This window comes from Osmia bicornis, chromosome 14 (genome assembly GCF_907164935.1).
Source record: "Osmia bicornis bicornis chromosome 14, iOsmBic2.1, whole genome shotgun sequence".
Taxonomy (NCBI): domain Eukaryota; kingdom Metazoa; phylum Arthropoda; class Insecta; order Hymenoptera; family Megachilidae; genus Osmia; species Osmia bicornis.
The window spans coordinates 5,939,468-5,963,585 of NC_060229.1; the positions used below are offsets into that span (position 1 = coordinate 5,939,468).

Genomic DNA, 24,118 nt, shown 5'->3' on the forward strand with positions numbered 1-24,118 from the left:
TCATTCATCAGACTGGATTAATAATCCTAATATACTTTCTATTTCTACCGCGCTATTATCTTTGATCCAGAATACGTTTATAATTCCAATCGAAAATTGAAAAGGTCGTGTTTACTTTCGCACACAATTACACATAAGCGCGTAAGTACGCAAACACCATACGAAGACGTTATATCGTAGAGGAATAAGATGAACACCCTAAACATTCATTTAGTCGTCCGTTGACGTCGTAACGGTCTTCAGCTAACGAACGGTTGCCTGAATACAAGTGAAATCAATAGATTTCAAAGCTGGAAACCGAGAAATTTGCATGTGAAGAACGGCATAAAAAGAAAGGTGAAAAAATGGCATTATCGATAGCTCTGCCTCTTTCTGGTTTAGAAGCGGAACACTTTTACGCGATAGGAAGCAGAATTTTGTACGAGCAAGGTCTGAGAACTTTGGCCGGTTGTGGACCGATTTCACCGAGCACGGCAAGCGAATCAAGTGGAGTTGGTAGCTTTGTGCCTTCCATCGAATCAACCACACCGGAACAAACGCCAGCTTCTTCCAGACCAGAGACACCCGCTGAAGATGCTCCCAAAAAACAGCCGAAGGTAGGGAACGATTCGAATATCAATCGCGAATAAATTTTCTTATTTGCATTTGCAATAGATATTCTTATTTCAATTATCAAATAGAAATATAACCGAATAACTTTGCTCGTAGCCGACCACACAGCTCCGTGTTTACTACAGTCAACGGGACATATTAAACTTAGGAGCGAATATCAGAGAACCATGTTGGCAAATGAGAGTCCCGACGATGCCACGTTACGATTTCAAAAGCTTCATGGAAAACCGATCGATCTATTATCGTTTAGGCGAATACGGTTTAATCGAGGAGTATCCAACGGTAAGAAACCTTTCATCATAAATGGGTTATTTAATACTAGAAGACAATTTATCAGATTCATTGTACGGAAAAGGATGATCAATTAAACGATACATTGATTAGTAGATTAATTACACGATACGGAATCCTTACAATTACTTGTACGCATAAATATAATTCTCGGTGTGAAAAATTATCCTAAGTAATCCCCCCTAAGTTCAAGTTCCTTTCCGTCTGTGTTTCTGCGTCACGGATTTCTACCTTCTTCGTGCTCCTCGAGTTCGCCATAGCTTGAAACTGGTACAGTACCGGTAAACATACGATCAAACCGACGGTCCAATACTTGAAGGGCCAAGATCTCCTCCTCCAGTATTTGCCGTAAGGAAATTCCGCGAATCGCATCCCCACGAAGGAGACTTTGTTCGTCAAGGATGGCGATGACAATTGATCCAACAGTGATAACATCCTAATTTCTTTGATACTCTAAACAATTTTCCGTCGATTAACAAGGGTAGCTAAGAATTGAAAATTTGCACGTACTTTGGAAAATTTGATTTTTAGATCCCCCACGCGAACGTCTTTGATTTTATCGTGAACTTGGCGATAACGAGCGGTCAGAAAGTTCTGCATTGCAAATTTCTATCTTCTGTTGGAACGAAATTCGGTGACTCGAGTCGAGCGACGGGAGACAGGGATAAAAGAACCAACAGATTCGATCGGTCCTTCTTCCTCGGTGGTTAAGACTAGACCATTTTGACAGTATCGTGGACAAAATAGACTCGAAACAAGTTCACTTCGAACCTCGAAGTACACGCGAGATCGCAGAAGGCGCTAGATCGTTGATATTTCACCTTCTATTTTTTTCGACAGAGAAATTGCAAAGAATGCGGCTTCAGCGAACCGTCGCCGTATCTGTTTTGAACCATCGTCGAGGCGGATACCATCGACGCGGATGACGACGTTGCGGACATTAAGCTGTGATAAATAAGAGACAAGCGGCAGCCGGCTCTTTATTGGACGAAAATCGAGAAGGATCGACGACGAGAGAAACGGTGAACGCGCGAAAATTTGACTTGGTGCTACCTAAACGAACAGATAGAGAAACAATGTATCCGCGTGTTCGATGAGCGACACAATTTTTGTGTATGGATCCTTTTTTTTTTCACCTTTTGTCAGCTGCTATCGCGCTGACTGGGTGATTGATTGTCAGATATAATCGTTGGGGTTTTGTTGAAAAATTTTTATGATTTTTGTTCCTTCATGATGCACTGTTTCTATTTTATTTCTTTTTTTTTTTTTTTGCTCGTGTCAAACGATTGCACCAGTTTTCATCCCCGTGTTATTATATCTGGCAATATTGAACCGTCGTCGATTATTCGAATGGCCGGTTACGGGCTGCGGTGTCATTTCTTTAGCGAACCTTTTTTTATGCGCGCGTTAAGGAGTTACCAGGCTTTTTACTATGCAAACTATGCATACAGCGAGTGATCAAGTCGTTGGAAACCGCGGGAATGGAATAAACGTTTCTCGTGTGTCCATTACTGAGAAGGGAACGAAATCCTTTTTCTTTTTTTTTTTTACAAAACGTAAAGGAATATTTTAAAATACCTGTACGTTGCAAAGAACTGATTTTGTGGTAACAGCACGATCTAATTAATCTGAAGTGACACAGATTTAGAGAAGAGCTGCGAAACATTAAAAGACGACCAAACCGCTCGACAACCAGGTTTGTTTTTACGACTGCCTCTAGTTTAAACATTTAATCTATGCCAAAATAATATCGAATAGTTTCTCAGTCAATAATATTCTCATTGACCGGTGTGTTAAATTACGATCGGGCGTCTCTTTGTACGCAAACGATGTAGCAAATCTATTATAATATCACGAACAATCGAACAGTGCGCTATAATTACAATTGGCTTATACATTTTCACGATAAATGTAATGCGCGCTCAATCGAGTATTGTAACCGTACCAAAGCCGTTTCGCTAGAGTCTTTACAGACCATTGTTTACAAGCGGGTAATAAACAATATTTTACAACGACCCTCGGTTATGCTCAATTATTTCATTAATATCCATATTTAAATTCATTTTCATTCATCATCTTAATAACCTACCACCCCGCTACCAGATCGCAGCTTTGAATTTCATATTACATCTAATTTTCCACGCGTCTTCTTCCCATGACAGAATTTGAAAACGCGATTCTACGGGGTAACCGCACGCGCGATCCCATGGATCCTACGAAAATAGAGTCACGACCGGGCCATTAACTATTTAACCGCGTTCGTAGGCCGCGAGAGATGCTCTCAATCCTAACGCAAAAGTGTACGTGCGAGCGTGTGAAGGGATGCGCGACGCGGGCGTGCGAAGAGCGTGCAAAGGGATGCACGCGTGCAAGCGAGTGCGTGCGCGAGCTGGTACGTGGATGCGTGGGTGCGTGCAATGCGCGAGAGATGTGCACGACGACTATTCAGATATTGTTGTTATTGTTGAGGGAACAATCGCCCGTCAATAGGCTGCCCCGGCACAATGTATCTATTCAGGTGCGGTCAGGGGTGCTCAATCGATCGGCCCTCCTCGCGAGCGATTCACAAAAAATCCTCGCGAAAGAACACCGTCTAATCCGCGCTTTAACTTCCTGCTGCGTTCACCGTCTTATAGTTTCGTTAATGTATCCGCGACACTTTGACAACGTCAGAGATTCGCTATAGCTAAAAGCTAAATAGATTAAACGAAACAATCTCGGAATATTAAGCAGCGGAGTCCGCGTAATTATCAGTATCGCATTTAAATAGCCACACACCGTTTTGGCATTAACTGGCATTGATTAGATACATTGTAGCGGTCGGCTAGAAACACGGCTGGTTGCGGGCATAAATCGGCTATCGCTTACGATTATTATTATCCGGCCTGTGCTGGTATTTAAACCGATAAACGGCTCGCGGAATCGCGATGGCGCGGCGTCATTGTGCGTTAGAGGAGCATTGAAAAGCCCCGGGACGAAACGCGAACGTGCGGGGACACAGGATGGAACGGGACGGTCACGGGAACGGGATGGGACGAAAACGGGACCAAGCTGAATCGCGATGGAAAAAGAGGGCGCACGTGAGAGCCACTGCCCCGCGAGTGTACCAGCCTTCCCTGCCCATAGCGATGATTACGTATGCGGGAATCATTGTCGAGTAACGCGCGATGCACATGCAAAGGCCAAAAATCGTCGAAATCAGTCGAGTTCAACATCAGCATTGTACCTGGCCTTTGTCTCTGCCTCATTGTTGTCGGTACTCGGTGTACAACGTACACGTACGTACGGAGAGGCTCGGTGGGATAGTTGGCGCTGGCTGGTCCACCGGCAACCACCACACCTACAGGACCTTCGGTGTTCGCTATTTATGCTAGCGAGATCCCGAAAATCGGAGCATTGTTGCCGGTCCGTTTCGACATTGACTAGAAAATCGATTCGAATACGATGGACGCGACCGGTAAACTCGCTTTCAACCTTTCGCAAATGTCTGTCCGTTTCGATTGAATATTGCATTTTCGATAAATATTACAACTTCCCAAATTTTCTCTCCCGTGTCTCGGTTGCTTCGCGGTCGCGACGATTTTTCGCATGATCTCGGAAGGATCTATGCCGCAAGGTTGCGAGCACCGGATGGCTTGTAAAAAATGATGAAAATTCTTAGCTCCTCTGTAAAGGATCCAATCTTCCTGTAACAAGATCGTAAACCTCGCGGTGTTTCCCAAAGTAACGGTTCAATAGATAAAAATTACTATCAAAATGAAAGGAAACGCTGAAGCGATCCCCTTTTTATCTATCCGTCGCGTGCGCCGGTGTCAAAATTTTCGATAACGCGAGCGCGAAAATGTTAACGAGCCGAGATAATGGTGTTTCAAAGGGGGCGACAATGCGCGGGCGGAAGGTTGTAACGAGGATGAACGGGTGTATGGTTTTTCGCGCGTACGGAAGGTATAGGCTCGACAGGATAAGATTTCCGCGGCGATATCGGAAGGAAAGAGGCGCGGGTGGAGGCGGGGAGGAAGATAGCGGATGAAAAGAGGGTGAGGAAGAGCAGGAGCAGCAGAAGCGGTGGGGGTGTAGAAGGAGGAGAAGAGGGGTTAGGAGGAGAAGAGGGCATAGAGCAGCTGAATAGGAAGCGACACAATGGACCTGGGTGGCTGTGGAGGCGTGTTATCAAATGGGTTCCTCATTCACATACTGCGGCCTGAGCTACCTGTGTCTGTCTGTACCGGTGTCTGTCTGTTATACTTATTCATACCGCCCATTGTGTCCTCCAGTGTTGAGTCGAGTTCAGTTCAGTTGAGAACGCGATGGAACGTGCCACAATGCACGAATATGGGCTGCGCTGCTCTGCCTCCCCCTCCATCAAACCTAACTCTTTCTCTTTCTCACCCTACCCCCTTTGCCATTTGCCACCCACCACCAGCCGGGCCGGGCTAGATTCGCTCGGGCGACTGAAAAGAAAATTGTGTTGGGAAATTGTATCCGCGAGAAACCCGGCCGATAATGCGGAATTCTTGCCAGAACTGCCGTGTGCCATAGACTTTGTTCCTGCTACGACAAACCGGGGCCACCTACACCCCCGCTCATAAGTATCCGGACACCCTCTTTGAGAAGCTACAAAAATTAATATACAATCGTACGAAATAAAATTACAATTTGTCGGAGTCGCGACAAAAATACTGGAGGACACTTTTTGTAATTGTTTCTTTTGGCCCTGTAATGAAAATTAAAATATGTATGCTGAAAATTTCATGGAAATCGATCAAGCAATTAAAATTAGCGAAAATCGCGATTATTCACGATTACTCGCGACCAGTCACGATTTTCGCTGTTAATTGCTTAGAACTTTTGGACACGTTGACCAATTTCGATGAAATTTTCAGCATCCATATAGCTTAATGAGATTTACAAAATGCATGTTTTTAATTTTCATTACAGGGCCAGATGAACCAATTATAAAAAGTGCCCTTCAGTATTTTTGTTGCGACTCCGACAATTAATTTTTGTAACTCCTCAAAAGATCACAATTTAAAAAAGAGTATTCTGTTTCAGAGGGTGTTCGGATACTAATGAGCGGGGGTGTACATTTTTAAATCGCTTTCTTTTTTTTAGATTATTTGATAAATTTTCGAACGTCTCGTGTTCATTAACGTATGCAATGAAACCCATTCTCCTTGGAACAGTTTCTACTCGTCGATTTAACGTTTCCCTTCGAAAGGAGCAATTGTGGAACATTGTTGGAAATAAAGAAAAGGAATACGCTCCCGACTACGCTGCTAAAACCTTAAAACCAGCGTCTCGCGAACTACTTTTTCCCTCGAAAGGGACCAAGAAGTAACGCAAAACACATTTCTTCCGAGTTACTCCCGACGACCGAATACTTGATTCAAAAGAGAACAGTCGCGAAGAAAGATGAAAATAAAAAAGGTCTTCGAATTCCGACGACATTGGTTTGCATTTCGCTTCGTTTTTCGATTATACAGGCGAACGATTCCTCGGAAAAGAATCACAGAATCCACGGGTAAACGATGGACCATCGATCGGAGCGTCGACTTCGCGTTCCGTCGATTTCTCAGCGAACAAAGAACGAGGAAGAAAGAGAGTGGCGGAGAAAGTGTCAGAGGGCGCGTCAAAGTCAGACGTCAATTGTTCGCGAAGGAAAGCATCGATGCCCGATTAAGTCCGCAAGATCACCCACCCTTTCCCTTCGGTTTCGGATCCACCGCCCTTCCATCGGTACTCCCCCTTTTATCCTTCCCCAACCGCGTTCCTCCTTTCATTCGAGCCACCGCGTAACGAAGCTGATTATTGAACTTGGACAGGTAATCGTTGACGGAATAACAATCTTTCTCTATCATGAACACGAAGCCTTCGCAAACGCTTTCGAAGAAATTCTTCCGAATGAAAGTGAATTTTAGCCGGCGAAACGGTGAAAGAATTTCGGTCAAAATTGAAACGGGAAGGCAAGTAAGAAGCTCGTGACGCGAGTAACGAAGAAACGGTTTGAAAGAAGGTTAGAAAAGCTATGGAAAAAGGGTGGTGAGGGAAGAAAGAAAAAATAAAAGAGCAACTGGCTGTGGGCTCCTCTTCTTCGCGGCAAGAAACGCGGTAGGAAGAGAAAAGAGAGAACGTATTACGTATAAGCAGGCATAGGCTCTGGATGAGCCACACGCGGACGCAACGGCATACAAAACTCGCTCAATACGTCATTCAAACGAAGAATACGGTTCGTTCTCGCCATTTTGCTCCCAGAATGAGAGTTTCAAAGGGAATTAAGGATTCAAAGGCATCTTTTGCGCGGCGCGCACAAAACGGCCAGCCACCATCTCCTCTTTCTTCCTCCTCGCCCGCGATTCTCTTCCTCCTCATCCCGTTCTCCTCTAACCAATCTCTGTATCTACGCGTTGCCCTCTTTCCCTCCCTGCACCGCCCGCGAGATGAGCATAGAACGCGCTCTCAAGACGAGCGATCCGAGGCGGCCGCTGCGTGTACGCGCCCACACAGCAAGAGAACTGAAATCCGTACAAATCGTTGTACAATGCGCGAAGCGCGGGTTAACGCGCGCGGCGTGGCGAGGAGTCCGCTTCTATTTCGCTGAACGCCGCGCCGGCTGAACCGGCCCGACAGCCAGACGCCGCGCCGATGAAGAAACGGCCGTGAATGGCCCGACGAACAAGAGGCTGACCACGTTTCGAGAGATATTCAAACGGTTCACCCGGGTTCAAACGAACGAAATCGCGCGGAACTAAGACGCGGATGGGAAGGAAGAATCGCGCCCGGGCACCGTTCGGCAGAATTACGAAACTGGGCCGAGCGTGCTGGATGGATTCGTTTCGAGGATTCCGTTCAACGGAATACTCGACGGCCATTCGGCTCGATACGATCCGGCAAATATTTGAACAGATATCCCCCGAATTGCGACGAAATTATAGAATTAGAATTCATGAAAACCGAGGAAGAAGAAAAATATTTAATACATAGGGGCCGAAATCTTCCGTATTAACGCGAAAAAACTATTTCGCCGTGGATTTGGTCGTGCACCCTCTTCCCGATTTCCTTTATGCTCTTTTTTCTGCATCGCCGCGGAACAAATTCAAGCGACGATTTCTGTTTACAATGGGCGAGGGGAGGAAGGGGGAACGAGCGGAGCGTTCGGCCGTCCCCCGATTGGCTGATTATCATAAAAATGCCGGTGGCTCGTAAAGGGCACCGTATACATATATTACGGTGGTTATATAGATCGCGCGGGAGGGGTCATAGTTTCTGATTGTTATTCATATTCGGCCGGTAGCCACGCGGCCGGGCATGAATGCGCGCTTCTGTGTTGGGTCAATATAACGTCGGGCGAGAAAAGGGTGGCACGCGTGGGGAGGGGTGGTAGCTACGCTGGACTGGGGGTACTTCCTTCTCAATGACACTCTTTCTTTCTTTTTCCTTTTTTTTTTCCCTTCTTCTTCTTCTCGCCCAACGTTAATGCTACGGGCCGTGGCGCACGGGTTTAAACGATTACTCACCCGCGGCTCTGTCTGGAATGAAAAGGGCGAAAGTGCCACTTACCGCGCCACGGGCCTCCGAGACTCCAGCGCCTGGAACAGAAATCACGTCCTAATGAGACCGGCGGAGTTAAGCAGCAAAGTTGTAGAAATTGCCGGGAATTTCGAGAAAGCCGAGTGCAGTCGTGCCTCGGCCTTTCAAGTCGCGTTTCGCGCCGAACGAACGCGTTAAACCTCGCGATTAAACTTCTTCCTTTAAGCCAACGGGATAAAATCGCCCGCTCGTCGAAATAAATAATCAGGCAAGGTTTTTTAATCATCCGCGATGCAAAGTGCCGACAGATCACGACTACCGCGCAACCGCGTCTGGATCTACTTTCCAATAACTGGCGAGTATCGGTGAACGAGGGTAACGCGAGTTCAAGGCTCGAGGGCCAGGCAGGTGGAGGGATGCACAAAGGACGAGAGGCGTTTAGCAACGGCATGGGATCTCGATCCGAGGAAGAGGAACGAGGAATCGGAAGAATAAAGGGGCGAGCACCCCGCAAAGTCACTCGACCTCCATCAGCCGTCCTCCTCCTGGGGCAACGACGCTGCCTCTATAACCTCTCTACTCTCTACCTACATTATATTTCTTTCGTATCTAGCAGCCCCTCTCTCCGCGGGCAAACACACAAACGTCCGGCACGTACACGTGCACACAAGCTGAGCATTGCCGCGGTCTTATCGGCAGTTATCGGGCCGTGATGTCACACAATGGGGCAGACAATGCTCGGTACAATACACCCCCCTGCTTCTAAACCATCCGACCCCTCGCCAACCACCTTCTGCTTCGTCCTCCTACAGCACGCCTTTACTCTCGTACAATCAACCCAAACCCCGGCAACTTAATAAACATAATAGCTGACTTCGCCGCTACGTGGTCACAATGAGAGGTCCGTCCTCGCGGAGAGATAGCCGAAAACACAACGACGTCGGGACGCTGCGCTGTGCCATTGTGCACACCGTTTGTCCGAAGCTTCTGTTTCCAATGGATTATTCTAGCCACTCGCTCCTATCGGATCCGAGACGCTGCGGAATGCCGGGGGATTTGTGAATCCTGGGGACGATTTGGTTTAAAAATGTTTCTCCGAGATGGTATTCGGGAACATCGTCGCGAGCAGAGGGAGAAGATGGAAGATAGAGAAGAAGAGGTCGACAAAGTAGGGTGAATCGACACCACGCCCCCGTACACGCTTTCCAACCCCTGCGATCCGTGCAATATGCTAGCCCGCGTGTAATCACCCTAAACCACGTGCACGAGCCATTGAAAAATGCGGTCAGCCGTTCATTATTTCGAGAAGTATTCCACTTTACACGCGGCCACGCGCCGCGCCAAGCCTCGAGGGTGTAAACTCCCTACTCCTCCTCCGTCGAGGGAATCGATCGATAACGATTACGTTCGTTAAATCGAAACGTTCGACGGGACTGATGGATTAAATAAAATGAAAAAAGAGCGCCGGGGAGAAGAAAGAAATCTCGTCGGGTGAATTTTATCGCGCGGCAATAAAGCACGTCACGAAACACAATTACATCGACTGCTGACATTTCCGCGCCGCGCCTTTCAACGCCGCGACGGCGACCGTTGATACGTATCTTCGGAATGGCATCGGAGAAACGTTAATTAAGCGAGCAGATGCGTCGAGGAAATAGTAAATCATACGACCACCCCGCCGCGAATACGGCACCCACTCGCGGCGCCGATCGCCTTATCTTTACACAGTTATCGAGATAATGATAAATCGTGCGTTCGAAAGCCACCCTCCAAGGGCGCGCTTTAACAACCCCAATGAAGGCCCGATGACTGTATAATGCGAGAATCGTAAAGTCACCCCTTGCTTCGAAACCCCTCCCAATAGTTTGATATCTTTTTTTTCCGGATCCACAGGTGAATCGAAGATGGATCAATTTATCCTCGAAAAATAGTAGAGCAAAGCGATCCTTTGAGGATGAATTTAACGGCGTTAGTCGATCGAAAAATAACGATAATATCGCGTGGCAGTATATTAACGAGTAATTAACTGCTTCGGTCGATTCGGTAGACAATCCGGAAGACGGCAGTAAAACAAGGTTAGCTCGCGGGGTTGAAGCGAACGCGGTGGTGGTGGCGATGGTGGTGGTAGGAGCGGTGGTAGTGGTGGCGTCGGAACCGCCCCGGCTTTGCAACCCCGGCGAATGGAGTGACAATGCTGCCACGGGATTCACAGTTCTCTACCACCCCTTTTGTCTTTCCCCTCTTTCCTCTCTATCTCTCGCTCCAACTGCCGTCCCCTTTCATCCCATTTGCAACTTTCCGGCTTTCCGAGCCCCGCGCCTTCTACCCTACGCCACCCACGCAACCCCTTTTCATCCCGTCTTCGTGCGTCGACACATTCTCGTCGGCACGCGTACCTCAAGGCAAACGTCTTCTTTGAAACAATTAACCTTTGACACGGGTGAGACGAAAGATCGATTCAGAAATCCTTAAATAGGATATCGAAATTAGGTACGACGGTGTTGTTTCTTTTTTCAGAACGAAGACAAGCATTAATCACGATGAAAAGGCTGCGACGAAGAATGAAAGGAATATTGTTTACCCCGGAAGAATATCGAGGCGCACGTGGCACGAGACGTGGCAGCGAACAGGGATGCCCGCGTGCCAGTTGAGTATAAAGACACGCAATCGAGTAGGAAAAAGGGTGGAGGGAAGCGGGCTGAAGCGTATCGAAAGGATCCACCACCCCTATTTCACAGAAACGACGTTCGACATCCCCCCCTCCGTCTCTTCTTCTCGTCGTTTCATCGTTCCACCCTTGGAATCTCTGTTTCTCCCTCTTTCTCCCGATCCTTCCTCTCTATCCCACCCGAAGCGAACCACCCTCACACTCCCTTTCCTCGTATCAGATCGAGTCCCTCTATTTCGCGTCCTCTATTATTTCTTTTATCAATCTGCGCGCTTTCAGGACGCTTTGAGGCCCGTTGAAAGCTGCGTGATAAATCATGAAATGTAAGAACCTACACCCACACCAACGGACCGTGGTACATGCATTTATAGATATTCCTACACGTGTACGGAACCGAGGCGAACACAGAAAGAACGACGAGGTGTTAGAGTAACGCAGCGACGGATGTGTGCAACAAGCTCCTTGTACGTGAACACACGTGCACACACACGCGTGTGTAAATACGTACATACATAAGCAACGGTTCAATAGGCGGCATTGCCGGGGCGAACGGCATCCATACAGCTCGCCAGATGAGGTCTTCTAGCTTCCGTCGAGTCCGCGTGAAAGGATGCCCCAATAATATTCCATTCACCAAACCACCCCCCCAACTTCCACCCTGTAGCTTTCCCTCCCGCGTATATATACCCCGTCCCCGGACCGGTCTGGCCCGTGCCCACCCGCCATTGATTTTTCATTCGTTGGCTTTTCAATAGTTTGTTATGAGCTTTCCTTCGGCGACGTCTCCTCTCCCGGCCAGCACGGGCCAGGCTTACCTCGCCTTTGAAACCAGAAAACGCCGGGGTTGGGGGTGAGTTTCCGGCAGAGCAAGTCCGACGTGCAACGACGACTCCATTCTTCCGAATTAGATGCGTTTGTTGCTCGACCATTAAGCTTGGATTATTTAGGGGGTTGTGTTCGATAATTGTTCGAACGAACGGTGATTCTTTTTTTATTTTCACCGATTCTGATTTGAATTTCAATATTCGGAGAACACAGGGGAACGTTTCAACGTCCCGTGAAGGTTAATCGACAGCTAACGTGTCTTTTTTTTTACTCGCTCCGATTTGATATTCGGAAGTAAAGCAATAATTAGGCGAGCAACGACGAAAGATCTCGTTTGAATTCGAGTCCGCTGACAGAGGCGGTGAAAATCTTAGAAAGTATTTCGCCGTGAAACAGAGCGAAAATAACCTATAACTTTAATCAGGGATGAATAAAGGCAACCCTTTTCGGAGCGGCGCTGCGTCAAGGCGAAGAATGGAGATGAGGATGTAGCCGAGTATCGGCATTGTTTCCAAACAAAGCACGCCTTTCATACCACCGTGTACCCGCCCTGCAACCCCCATCCACTTGGTCCACCCACAACCCCCACCCGTGCACTCCCCACGGCTTTTCAGTCATTTGACACGCAAAGAAGTCAGGCAAGCCAGCATTGTGGCGACCACCACCACCACGACCTATTGTTACCAGACCACTACCATAACCACCACCCCCCGAAATCTACCCTTTCCTTCTTACCCTCTTGCCACCTTTGTCGAATTTCACGCTCGATTCGATGACGTTCGCCTAACGAAAATTCAACGCGGACCTTTTAATCTCGCCAGATATCGAAGAGAAATTTTCCTATTCGTCAAAGAACCATTGCACCCCGGTGTTTCTCAACCCTTATCGTCGCGGATGAAATTCGTCCGTGTCGCCTTAGGATGCACGCGACAGGCTGATCGGCGTGCGGATCAGGAGCGTTTGCGGGCACGCTGGCGGGCAGTCGCGAAAGCATCGACGGAATTATGCATCGAGCTGCATAATTCCGTTGCACGCGCGGCCGCGGCGGACCGCCACGTCGCGTCGGGCCGGTCCGGGTGGGGAAAAGTCGATGGCTCGTAATGTGACAAACGAGGCGTCGTGACGCTGTCACGAAAATACCATCCGAATGGCCGATACGCTCGTTCAAAGCCATTATATTCGAACGTCGATACCTCGCGTCAGTCTTATTAATCTTCCGCCGCTCGCGTCGGGATGTGTACCTATATTGCGTATTATAAGCGGTAATAAAAATAGAAAAGAAAGAAATCGAGGGAAAAGAGGAGAGAAACAAAAAGACGTCGGTGCAAGAGGGAGAAAGGAAAACAGAAAAGGAGCGAACAGGGCGAAGGAGACGCGAGGGAGGCGCATTCAGTGCCGCGAATTCTATGCGACTGGTACAATGCGAGTCCTCTCGCGGAAAGCTTGCACCACGGGGCTGCTCGAGATTTCCAGATTTCACGGCGTTGAATAAGCTGCCGATGCAAATTTAACCGGCGCTGTCGTTGGCCCGCAGAAAAAGCCTAAATGCGTGCCGGAATAATTTCAATTCTTCTTCTCTTCCTCCTTTTTTCCCGCACAATACCGCTCGCGAGAGAAGGTTCGCGCGAATCGACTCTTCCTTCTGTCCGATCTCATCGAGGAACCGATTTTCCGCTGCGATTCGTACGGCAGGAACGAAAGCGAGGGATGGATAAAAAGGAGAAACGATGAAATGGTGGTTCGCGAACATAGAGGAGAGATGGGCTAATCGAAACGAGTCGGTTGGAATCGTCAGAACAAGGCGAATAGCCAGGTCTGCCGACAGAGGAACCTGTTAAAAGTTGGAAACTGCGCTGACAGAATGGGACGGCGCGGTGAAAAGGTATACACAGGTGCAGGCGGACGTGTGTGGATGCCAGTGTCCTCGGTCACACGCACAGGACGAAGGACGATCGTCGGATAAAAGGGATCGAGGAGAAGCAGGACGAGGAGGACACGTCGGTGGTGCTGGATGATGGGGTGCGGGAACGGTGGGAAACGGAGGGGGCGGGAAACGCGGGGTGGAGAGTCCATGCGAATATGTTATACGCTGAAGCTCGTTCGCTCGTAACCGCGCAGTAGAATAGACGAATTGTTCGGCAGCGGAGCTTTTGTCTATTTTACGGAGTTCCAAGGGCTTCCAGGCAGAGGGGTGAGTGGCGCGCCACCAGAGCCAGGAGAAAGACACAGAGGTTTGAGGGAGAGAAAGAGGAAGGAAGAGAGAGAGAGCTGAAAGCTCGGAAATATATTCTCGACTGAACGTTGTACGGATTCGCGCACCGGGCGTTCCTAATTATTGTTTTCCAGGCATCCGTCCTTTCTGCTTGTTGCGGTGACTGAAATTCTCGTTTCGAAACTTTCCCTTCAACGCTGGCGTCGACGAATCGCATCGCGAATCCACCGCTCGCCTCGCATTTTTTCCACCCGTCTCTTTCCGATCCCATTCGAAACAGTCGTCTCGCTACGCTTCGACACCCCCGCGTCAAACGTGCCTTTAGAATTAATACGTTTGCGAAGAAAAACGCGTCCGACAATGTGTCTCGAATTTCCAGGGATGTTAAACTGTATCCCGTGTAATCTGGGTCCGCGGGAACGGACTTTCCCCATACGCGCACTTGGACGGCGTTTCCGGCAGACGAGACAACGAACTTCTCGTTAGCTTTTCAAGGTACACGAAACGACGAGGAGAGGTCGAAACGCGCGATAGAGGAAAGGAGCGGGTGCAATGGGGCAAGCGAAAGCGGAGGAATAGGGGTAGCTACGGGAAGAACGGGAAGGAGAAGCGAGGAAAGGGATGTTGGCGGGGCGGTCGTATCGGTTAAGTGGGGGAAATTGCAAAACAATGAGACGACGGGGTAGGGGTAACAATGTGAGGGACAATAGGCCTGATAATGTGCCAGAGAATGGACGCCTAGACAAAAGAGTCGAATAAGGGCGCGCGCACCTACCCGATCCACCACCCACATTACACCATCGACTCGTCCGTCGGCATACAGGCTACGAAAAAGAGACACCTGCATGCTTCTATGTGGGTTATTTTAAGTTTCAAACAATACCAACCGCGAGGACACTTTTCTCGCGGCAGAAACAAAATTGATAATCGAATTCTCCTCGATCCAACCATCGCAGAAATAACAGAAATTATATTGAATTTTCGATCGTTCGATCCTTGTGTTTACCTCGAAAGGGTTAACCACGTGGAGGAATGGGTTAAGGGAAACTGATCGGGTTATCGAGCGGAGGGATGAAACAGCAGCGAGTAACCGCTATGCAGAATAAACCAGAGGGATCGGAGCGGAGATCAGGGACGAGGGTAACGCGTGGAACCTACCGCAATGCCAGAGGCCAACGCCTGACATAACCGCGAGTTCTGGAGGGGTTGCGAGTCAAGGGGTTGGAGGGATCGAAAGCTCGGTGTTACCAGCCCGCTCGTCTGGCGTGCACCTGTTGTTTCTACTTGCCCTGAATCAAACAGCTCTCGCATCGCTGCCCCGACCGATCTATTGAAATTTCTCTATCGAACAAATTGCTAATACATTTTTATCAAAACTATTTTTGCGAATAAACACCCTTTGTTGCGCGTAGAGAATTATTTTTTCCCTAGGCAATAACGCCGGTTAACTTAGCAGAGCGAAGGAAGATGCAAATAATTAATATAATCTAAGATTTAAAGAAAATTAGCGTTCAGTCCCTTTAACAAACCGGTCACGAGGGTGAATTACACTTTGATTCGAAAAGAAATACACAGCGAATTAGTCGCGTACTCGTTTACCTTTATTCGTTTGAAGAGCACAAGCAATAGACAAAATGGTCAAAACATAGGCTCATTTTTTATAAGGTCACAGCTGATGACAACGCCAGAGCGATTCGGTGTTTGTCATAAACTATGTCTCGTTTAACACTAGAACTACCTACGTTTGATGCACACTAATATCTAAGTTGAAAATAATACAGAAAATTAAATAAATACGGGATGAAACGTAATTTAATATACAGGGTGTCCCATTTAAACTGATACAAAGCTCTTATTCCGTAACTATTAATGATACAAAAAATTGGTGATGCGGAAATTGCAATAGAAAAAGAGGGCCTATGTTTTGGCCAGAGTGAAAAATCTTTTGCATTATTAGTTTAAGAGATATGATGGTCAAGTTTTGTTTTTTAAATGGAACCATGTATTTTTTTCAGATCATGTAATAGTGCTTCTCAAGACGAATTCATTAAGCTCGATGTGCCACAGCGGTTATTCATTGGGTCTGTCGTTTCTAGCGTTTCCATATCAACAATTTATTCTATCATTAACCCATTAACTGCCAAATTTTTATTTAACATTTTATTTAATATAATCCTATTGCAAGTGGTAAAAAAATATATATATTCAAATCCCCATTTGGGGATCGAATCAGATCCCCATAATAAGAGCACTGTATCAGTTTAAATGAAACACCCTGTATATATGCATTCTTTATCTCGACTAAGCCAACATACATTCCATCAAAAATACCCGGATAGAATTTATAAATTAAATTAAGAAACTTGAAACAAGTCATTTCGACCCCTTTGGTAGTTCCAGTGTTAAATTATGACGGTCTTAATTCGAAACACCCTTTTTCAACCCTCGATTCTCGCGTCTACAAATCAGCACGATTAAAACCTATTTAACAAAGTCTTCACCGATGAAAACGCGTTAACGACGAGCATCGTCTGGCGGAAGTTGCTCTCTCGCGATGCAACTCCTCTTTTGTAAAGGATCTCGGTGTCTTCTAGCGACGCCCTCCAATAATTAGCATTTAACGCGGCTGCCGTTACAAGAAGAGGAGGCACGGTTAGATGGAGAACAAGAAAGTGAACCTGTCGTTTCTTCTCTCGGTGAAAAATACGTCTCGACGACGTCTGCGAGGATCGCGGCACTGTCGTTCTTCCGCGTTAAGAAAGCAAGCGGACTCGAGTCGTTGGAAAGAAAGGAAAGAAAGGGAAGAAAGAAAGCCGAAGGAGGAGGCCGGAAAGGCAGAGAAAAGCGCGGCAAGAAACGAAGGAGAAAGAAGAGTCGAAAGGAGGAGGAGGAGGCGGGCAGAAGAGAAGAGGATGAGGAAAAAGAAGAATCGCGAGGAGAGGAAAGAGAAGTTTTGAAGAGGGAAAAGAGCGGGCCACCGAGGACAGAAGTGGCCGTACAAGGCAGCAGCGCCACAAACAGTCCATAGAAATTCCTCGGCCGTAGAATACAGCTGCTTCTTTGTGTGCCAGCTTACACGGATAGCCAGGCGTCCGTGTTTAAACGAGCCTCGGTGTGCGCCAGCTCGCTCGCTCGTTCGCCAGCGCGCGCCTGTTATTTAAGCTTCGCATAATGGCAACTCTTTTATGCTTCTTGTGTCTTACATCTGAGACTGTGTCGCTCCAGAGGGCGCATTCATTCCCGTGAATGCCGTGCACCGGCCTCACAATGCGTCTTCTTTACGCCGCCTGCAGCAGCTACGGCACACCAGCGCGTTGCGCGCTCAAAGTGCAGCCACTCTAAGGATGCGCGACGCGGTCGCCTTACTTTACAGCCTTAGGACAACCACCGTGTCCGCTCCTCTTTTACCTATCTCTATCCACCGGCTTATCTAGCTCTACCAACACCCACCCACAACCGCTCGTTCCTCTTTCATAGCTAATTAGCAGAAAATATCTTTCGTCCAGCGAATTCTTCGATTTCCATCCGACGAAACAAGGGTACAACGAACTCGACCTTTCTCAAGTAAAAAGAATCAACGATATTTCCAACCCTCTCTCTCTCTCTCTCTCTCCCCCCGTGACTTTTCTATCATTTGTTCCACGAGACTCGTCAATAGAAGAAAAGCTGGATCCGCAAACTTTTGTGTCGCTCGTTCCGCGACGACCTTCCGGGTGAGGGGGTAAGGCGACTTTCGAGGCCGGTTTATCGTCGAACGATCGTTCCTCCGAATAATCGCGAACGTGCCTAACGATCGTGGCCGGGGTGGTTGGTTCGTGCACACGAGGCACGCCACCTTGCGATCGGTCACAAAACAGCGACACAATAACCGGGCCGCAACAATGCCGGGCGACAATGCAGCGCCACCAACACACCGGCGAGCCGAATCTATTGTCTGTACTTCTCTTGTTCTCCTTTCATCCCCTGCACTTCCACGACGAGCCGCAAAGAACGGGAGACAGAGTGAGAGAGAGAGAGAGAGAGGAAAAGCTGAAGAGAATCGAGCGCACGAGAGGGCGAGAGAGGGGAAAGCTATCCGCGAATGTCGCGACCTCGCGGGACGACTTTGTTTAATTGCGCTGACTCGATTAGACGACCACTCTGCCGTCACTCGTTCGAGTTATTCTCTCTATTACATTTTCGCGCGGGTCTTCCTTAATTACCGGAGAACCTCCATGATTTATTAATTCTTCATTAATTCATAGTCTTAATCATCAGGACCTGGTACAATTCTCACCGCGAATCAAATATGCAACTATCGACGGAGGGGGTTGAAGAGGAAGATCGTCTACTTCGCGAACACCAGCCAGAAGAGGGGTAGAGAGTACCGGGCGAGAAGTAGCTTCGCGTAGAAAGATGGATAAGGGAAAGAAAAAGAAAAGGAATAAGAGGAAGAGCTGGCAGAGAGAGAGAGAGAAAGATCGGCCGCTTCCCTGCTCATCCTCCCGTCTGTCTCATTGTGTCGGACGATTGTCTTAGAATAATGGCGGAGACTCACAATAGTGACTACAATGCTTGCTCGTCTAACAATGCGGTGACGTCACGCAGCGTCGTGTACGTGAATGTACCGGCACGGGCGCCCCGACGTCGTGTGCGTCGTCTCTTCAGAGTTCCTCTTTCTCCCTCCCCCTTTCTTCACGGCTCCAGCCATCTTTCTCCCGCACCCCGTAGCCCTTTCATTCCGCGATTCTTCCTTTCGTTATTCGTACCCCGATCACCCACTTACGCTCGAGTGGGGTTCAATTGACACTAGGCTTCGAAGATCGCACGCGTTCGATACAATTAACGACCGTCCCGCGTCGAAGACCGCGACGAGGAGCGTACCGCGAACAGGTGACAGGATTTATTTCGTCTCCAATGAACGAGCCTCCCTGAAAGAACAGAAATCAGCCTTCAGGCTGTTACCTTTTCCTGTCTCCGTTACATCGATCAAGTTTGACTTTCATTGCTCGCGTGCGCGGTCCCTTTACACCCTTCGGGCCACCCCTGCGTGACTGTGGATACGTTCGAGTCATCCCTGGGGATGACTTCGAAACGCGACTCCGCTCCCCTTCCTTTTGTTGCCCGACAGGGCGTCGGTTAGCAAGGTTATTAAGCGAAACGATAAATGCAATTACACGTCGACTATTCTACGCGTGAATTTTAATTCTAACCTTTCCTCGACTACTCTCTTCGGGCACACCCTCGAAATCAAGAGCGAAAGAATCCGGCGATGATCTGCAAGGTCAATACCTCGAATCGTCTTCCACGGTGCTTCAGGAATAAGAAGAAAGGAAGCGAATGAAATCAAAGCAACGAGTTCCCGCGCTTTGGAAAGCAAGAAAGAGGCTATCCAGAAGATAAGAATAAACCGACGCGGCGCGACTTGAGCGCGTGAATGGAGCCGACTGTTAATTAATACCGGCATTCAAGTTGCATTAAATCGCGCAAATTGTACGCCCGCGTCGACGCCGATGCCGACGCCGCGCCGCCTTTCGACGAGACTAGACGCGCCTTGAAAAGACTCTTATTAGCAAATAGCACGGTGAAACCGAAAGAACGGAAGAAGGATCCTCTACCTTGTGCGCGGTCACGGATCCGGCAAGATATCGCAAAGATGAAGAAAGGGTGCTGGAGAGGGTGAGTTCTTTCGACGTGAAGATCTTGCGAGACGTTACGCGTCACGAGAGCTGAATTTAAACACCGAACCTTTACCCTGTGTCCTTTTCTCAGTTAACACGTTGAACGCCACAGTGAAATTGGGCATTTTTTGCACTAATTACTAAGAACAGTAATAATTAATTTTCATATTCCAAATTTCAAGCCATTTCACATTATTTGTATCATAGCAATATTACTTAAAATAACGTTTTTCTATTTTTTTTTAATTATTCAAGCGTGTGTAAATTGCGGAGCCGGTCACCAGTGACCCCCATAGCGTTCGACGTGTTAAGAACTGAAAAATTCTCACAATATACCTACAGTGGGTGATCAAATTATTAAAGCCACTCGCATAATTCTTAAATGAAAACCTAGTTAAACGGAGTTTTTGTTATTTTTTAATAATGCATTGATATTTATAAAATTATAATACACAGTTGAATAAAGTGAAAATTCTTGACTGGCCTGAAAATTCTCCGGACCTTAACCCCATCGAAAATTTGTAGGAACATTTATTATTAGTAATAAATGTCAATTGATTCAATGTTTGATAGAAGTATGGGCTAGAAATAAAGTAATCAAAATGAAAAGAATTGAGGCAGTAATTGTAGCAAAAGGCGGCGTTACGAAATACTAACATACATATGTAAATATAATCTTTTAAATATATTTGTTTATTCTTATAGGTATTTCTTTGTATATTATTAATGGAGAATTATTGATTCAAAGTCGTTCAACGTAAAATCCTTAAAATCGTGGCTCTATTTCCACACAAACACGAAGAATCTACTTTTCATATTATGGGTCTAACAATTTGACCAATCACTGTATTTTTCAAATATTTCATCCCTAGTGTTTACACCGTATCGTTATTCTATTTTTCTTCCTCCAGATTCAGGTACTTAACCCCTCCAGCATTCAACCCTTTCGTTTTGATCTCATACGACAAACACTGGTTACCGTCGATGTATTCTACCCTTTCCACCCCGCGCAATGGATCGAACGGAATAAAATCAGGAGAAATGAAAGGACGTCGAGGAGCGCGCACGGTATAGGAAGGTTTCGTTTGCTCATCGTGTTCGTGGCAACGGAAACGTCCTTTTCAGGCCCATCGTTTGATGAACGAGAAACGATCGGCGACGTTCAAAGCGATCTTGCTGCGCTGCGGGAGGAATGACGATAGCACAAAGATTTCGCGAAAGGGGTGGAAGAGCGGGGGGGGTGTGGGCGGTCGGAGGAGAGAAAGAGATAAAGGGAACCCAGAAAGACAGGGGTACATTGTGCCAGGCCGCTTGATACTTTATTCCGTATAAAAGGAACGACGGAACAATGGCGGGAACGCGGAAGAATGGAATGAAATGGGACCGAGGGAGACGGATCGAGAGAAAAGGGAGAAAGACAGAGGCGCACTCGCGCCAGTGTGAAGACTCATCACTCTGTAAACAATGCGAGAAGCGAGAGTGACTCAAAGAGTGGCGGGATCCTCAGAGTCCTTCCCTCGGACTAGAAGAGGGAGAGACACAGGGAGCCGCGGGTACGTCTGCGTTTTCATTTTTCTGATATTTCGACTTTCTTGATCATCGACGGTGCTTTTCTTACTATGTACTCTCCTCGACAACTTTGCGGTCCAGCGGAAAGATTACACGAGGAGAAGATTTAATCTTTCCTGAAACATTATCCAAATTAATCCAAGGCTGGATTTGTAATCAAATTTTGCAAGCTTTACGTATTCACCCCGTTTACATTGTGGACGATCGTGTTTCCTGAAGAAGCAATTTACTTGAAAAATCCGTGTCAGAGATTAAAGCAAAGTTGTTCGATTCTGAAAGCATCGAGGAAAAGGGAACACGATCGTTAACGACAAATAGGAAGCGGGGGATGCACGAGGCCAGGAAGCAACGTTCCCGCAAAATTTAAACGACGACGACGACGATGTTGGCATCGTCATCGTCGTGGTGGATGTTAGACGAAGAGCCACCACAAAGCTATCGGCCAGGCGAGGGTCGTGGTATTGTTGGACGAAGATAGGATTCCTTTGATTGTCCGGGACTGTGCGAAACTGTCCAGGAACGGAGGGAGGAAGAGGCAAGAGAACCCGCTTTACATAACGCGTTATCCACCGCGACAATGGCCGCCGAGAGCCGCGCCTCGAGAAAGAATCGTTTGATGTCGAAGGATTCATCGCGACCGTGCTTCAAGCGAGACCAACGAAGAAGAGAAAGGGGCCAGAGGAAACGGAGGGAGATGAACAAGGAGGGTTGGAAAATTAATTTCACCCGGTGAACAGAGACGGAACGAGAAGCATCGGCTTTGGTTGAACGCTTTAGAATAGCCGAGGAAGACGGTGAAACCTTTCGACTGTCCAAGATCGAACCGATGTCGCTCTGCAGTGACTTCCTCTTTTTTTTTCTTCTTTTTCGATCGACCTATCGACGCGAAACCGCGTGCTTCGGTAATTGCTTCTCGACAAATTCATTTCCCCTATCAGACATTTATCGTTTTCGAATGGCATAAAGACAGAAAATCTCTCATCAATTCATCTTTTGCGAATTTACGGGTAGTAAGTATTCCACGACTTAGGAATGTATATACCGCGAAGGAAATTCGCGTTGAAGGACTCAAAGGATTCGTGTCCTTCAAGTGCAGGTGGAAGGAAGGCAAATGTAGCCGGCGATGGCAGGAGGGTACACGACGCGGCGCCAGGGTAAGTCCCATAGAAGCCGGGTAGAAAGAGAAACGAGAGTGAGAAGAGGACGACCCAGAAAGGGAGAGAGGAAAGAAAGACGGTAGGGTGGGATGGGGGTTGAAAATATTTAGACATCCGCGAAGGGATGAATAAGACTAAATTGTATCCACAATGCTGTCTCAGAGGCAGACGCGCTCTGAATAGCCTTAATAAACTCGCTGAATCCTCGGAAATATTTCCAAGCCGGAGGAGTACCGAATGCGGCGAAAACTCTTCTTCTCCCCCCACGGGTTCGGGTTCTTCTCGTTCTAGCAAAGCAACCGACCGCCACCCTCTGCCCCTCTTTATCGTCTACGTATCCGCGAGACGTGAACGTGACAGGGCCTCTTGAAAATTTCCTCCAGGGGCCCCGGCGCGAAATGCAACCGAGAAATAGCCGCGTCATCAGCCACGCAAATTTCCTAACATCGTTCCCGATTATCTTCTCGAATCTTTTTCGAACCCTCGACACCCTCGAGGTTCATTGAAATCGTAAATGTCAGGTTATATTTTAAAAGAATTCGATCAGCTTCGAGAAAAATAAGGGACACAATTCCACCATCACCTTTCGTTAGGGTTGCGTCAAGGAGAGTGCTCTTTCCCATCGATCTGCATAATGCGTATATTTGCCACCCGCTGCGATACACTTTCCTCTGCATTAGGAAAAGAGCGTTCAATCGTTTGTCCAACAGGGCGATTTGTTTAAACCCTCCACTCTGGATCGCCTGACGATTTTCGAGTGCTACCGTTCGGAGTAAACAATCCATTGAATCTCAGGAGATTTCAAAGGAATCGACGCTTCTTGTTTCCTTCTCCTCGTTTCACAGATCCACATCGATAGATCGTTGCAGGTCGACGAAAAGGAAGACGAAATGTGTCGAACTCGATAGGAAACGAGGGGGGAAATAGAGAAAAGAAGCCGCGTGGAAAGGCAGGGGAAAAGGAAACGTTGGAAGGAAGGGGCAGGTTGAAGCGAAGCCGGGCAGAAACGGATTCGCGATTTCGCATGAATCGCTAGTTACTGAATAAAGTCCTTTCGGCCGGGTTGGCCGGAGCCGGCGGTGGCTGACTTTACTTTATTATATGTATATTCGCTGCAGCAGGATGGAAGAAGGTTTTCGCGGAGTTGAAGGGACCGAGAAGCGGGGAGGGGGCTGGAGGGGTGGCCGAGGGGGTGGCCGGGTGGAGGTAGTCATTCAACCGTGCGGTTCTATGAAATCAAAGGCCACATTGTCACCGAAATTACCTCCATTCGGAAACGACGTATTCAGACTAGCGGGCGCACGTGGAATTAACCCTATTTGTTTGCCGCCTTCGAGTCGGGTGTAACGAAGCCACGATTTATTCGCGTGTGCCGCGCCGCACCGCGCCGCACCGCGTCGTGTCGCGAGGGACGTATCCTGTATGAAGGATTCAACGGCCAGAATCGATAGGGCGTACAGAGGGAAAAGGAGTTTGTTCCTTGGGAAGAAACCTGAATCGCGGCTAATGACTCGTTACCAGTCGTTCGTTCTTGAATAAAATACGCGCGGGACGACTACGTGACGACACGATGAAATGGCAATTACACGAACGCGCC

At 47.8% G+C, this 24,118-nt stretch overlaps 2 protein-coding genes across 3 annotated transcripts in view; one reads left to right on the forward strand and one right to left on the reverse strand.

Moving 5' to 3' along the window:
- LOC114876834 (transcription factor Sox-2) overlaps positions 1-24,118 on the reverse strand; it is a 239,927-nt gene that overhangs the window by 212,229 nt on the left and 3,580 nt on the right. For both annotated transcript variants that reach the window (XR_006830065.1, XR_006830066.1), the window contains exon 2: positions 8,461-8,489. The gene's annotated coding sequence lies outside the window, so the exon portion shown is untranslated. The remainder of the gene's footprint in view (positions 1-8,460; positions 8,490-24,118) is intronic.
- On the forward strand, positions 195-2,918 carry LOC114876835. Its single transcript, XM_029188688.2, has 3 exons — positions 195-596; positions 709-894; positions 1,744-2,918. The coding sequence occupies exons 1-3, from the start codon at positions 345-347 to the stop codon at positions 1,792-1,794; spliced, it is 489 nt and encodes a 162-aa protein (XP_029044521.1). The 5' UTR covers positions 195-344; the 3' UTR covers positions 1,795-2,918.

Coding starts and splice junctions, on each gene's coding strand:
- LOC114876835 (XM_029188688.2), top strand. CDS start 345: ATGGCATTATCGATAGCTCTGCCTCTTTCTGGTTTAGAAGCGGAACAC. Junction 597..708: donor CTCCCAAAAAACAGCCGAAG/GTAGGGAACGAT, acceptor CTTTGCTCGTAG/CCGACCACACAGCTCCGTGT. Junction 895..1,743: donor TAATCGAGGAGTATCCAACG/GTAAGAAACCTT, acceptor TTTTTTCGACAG/AGAAATTGCAAAGAATGCGG.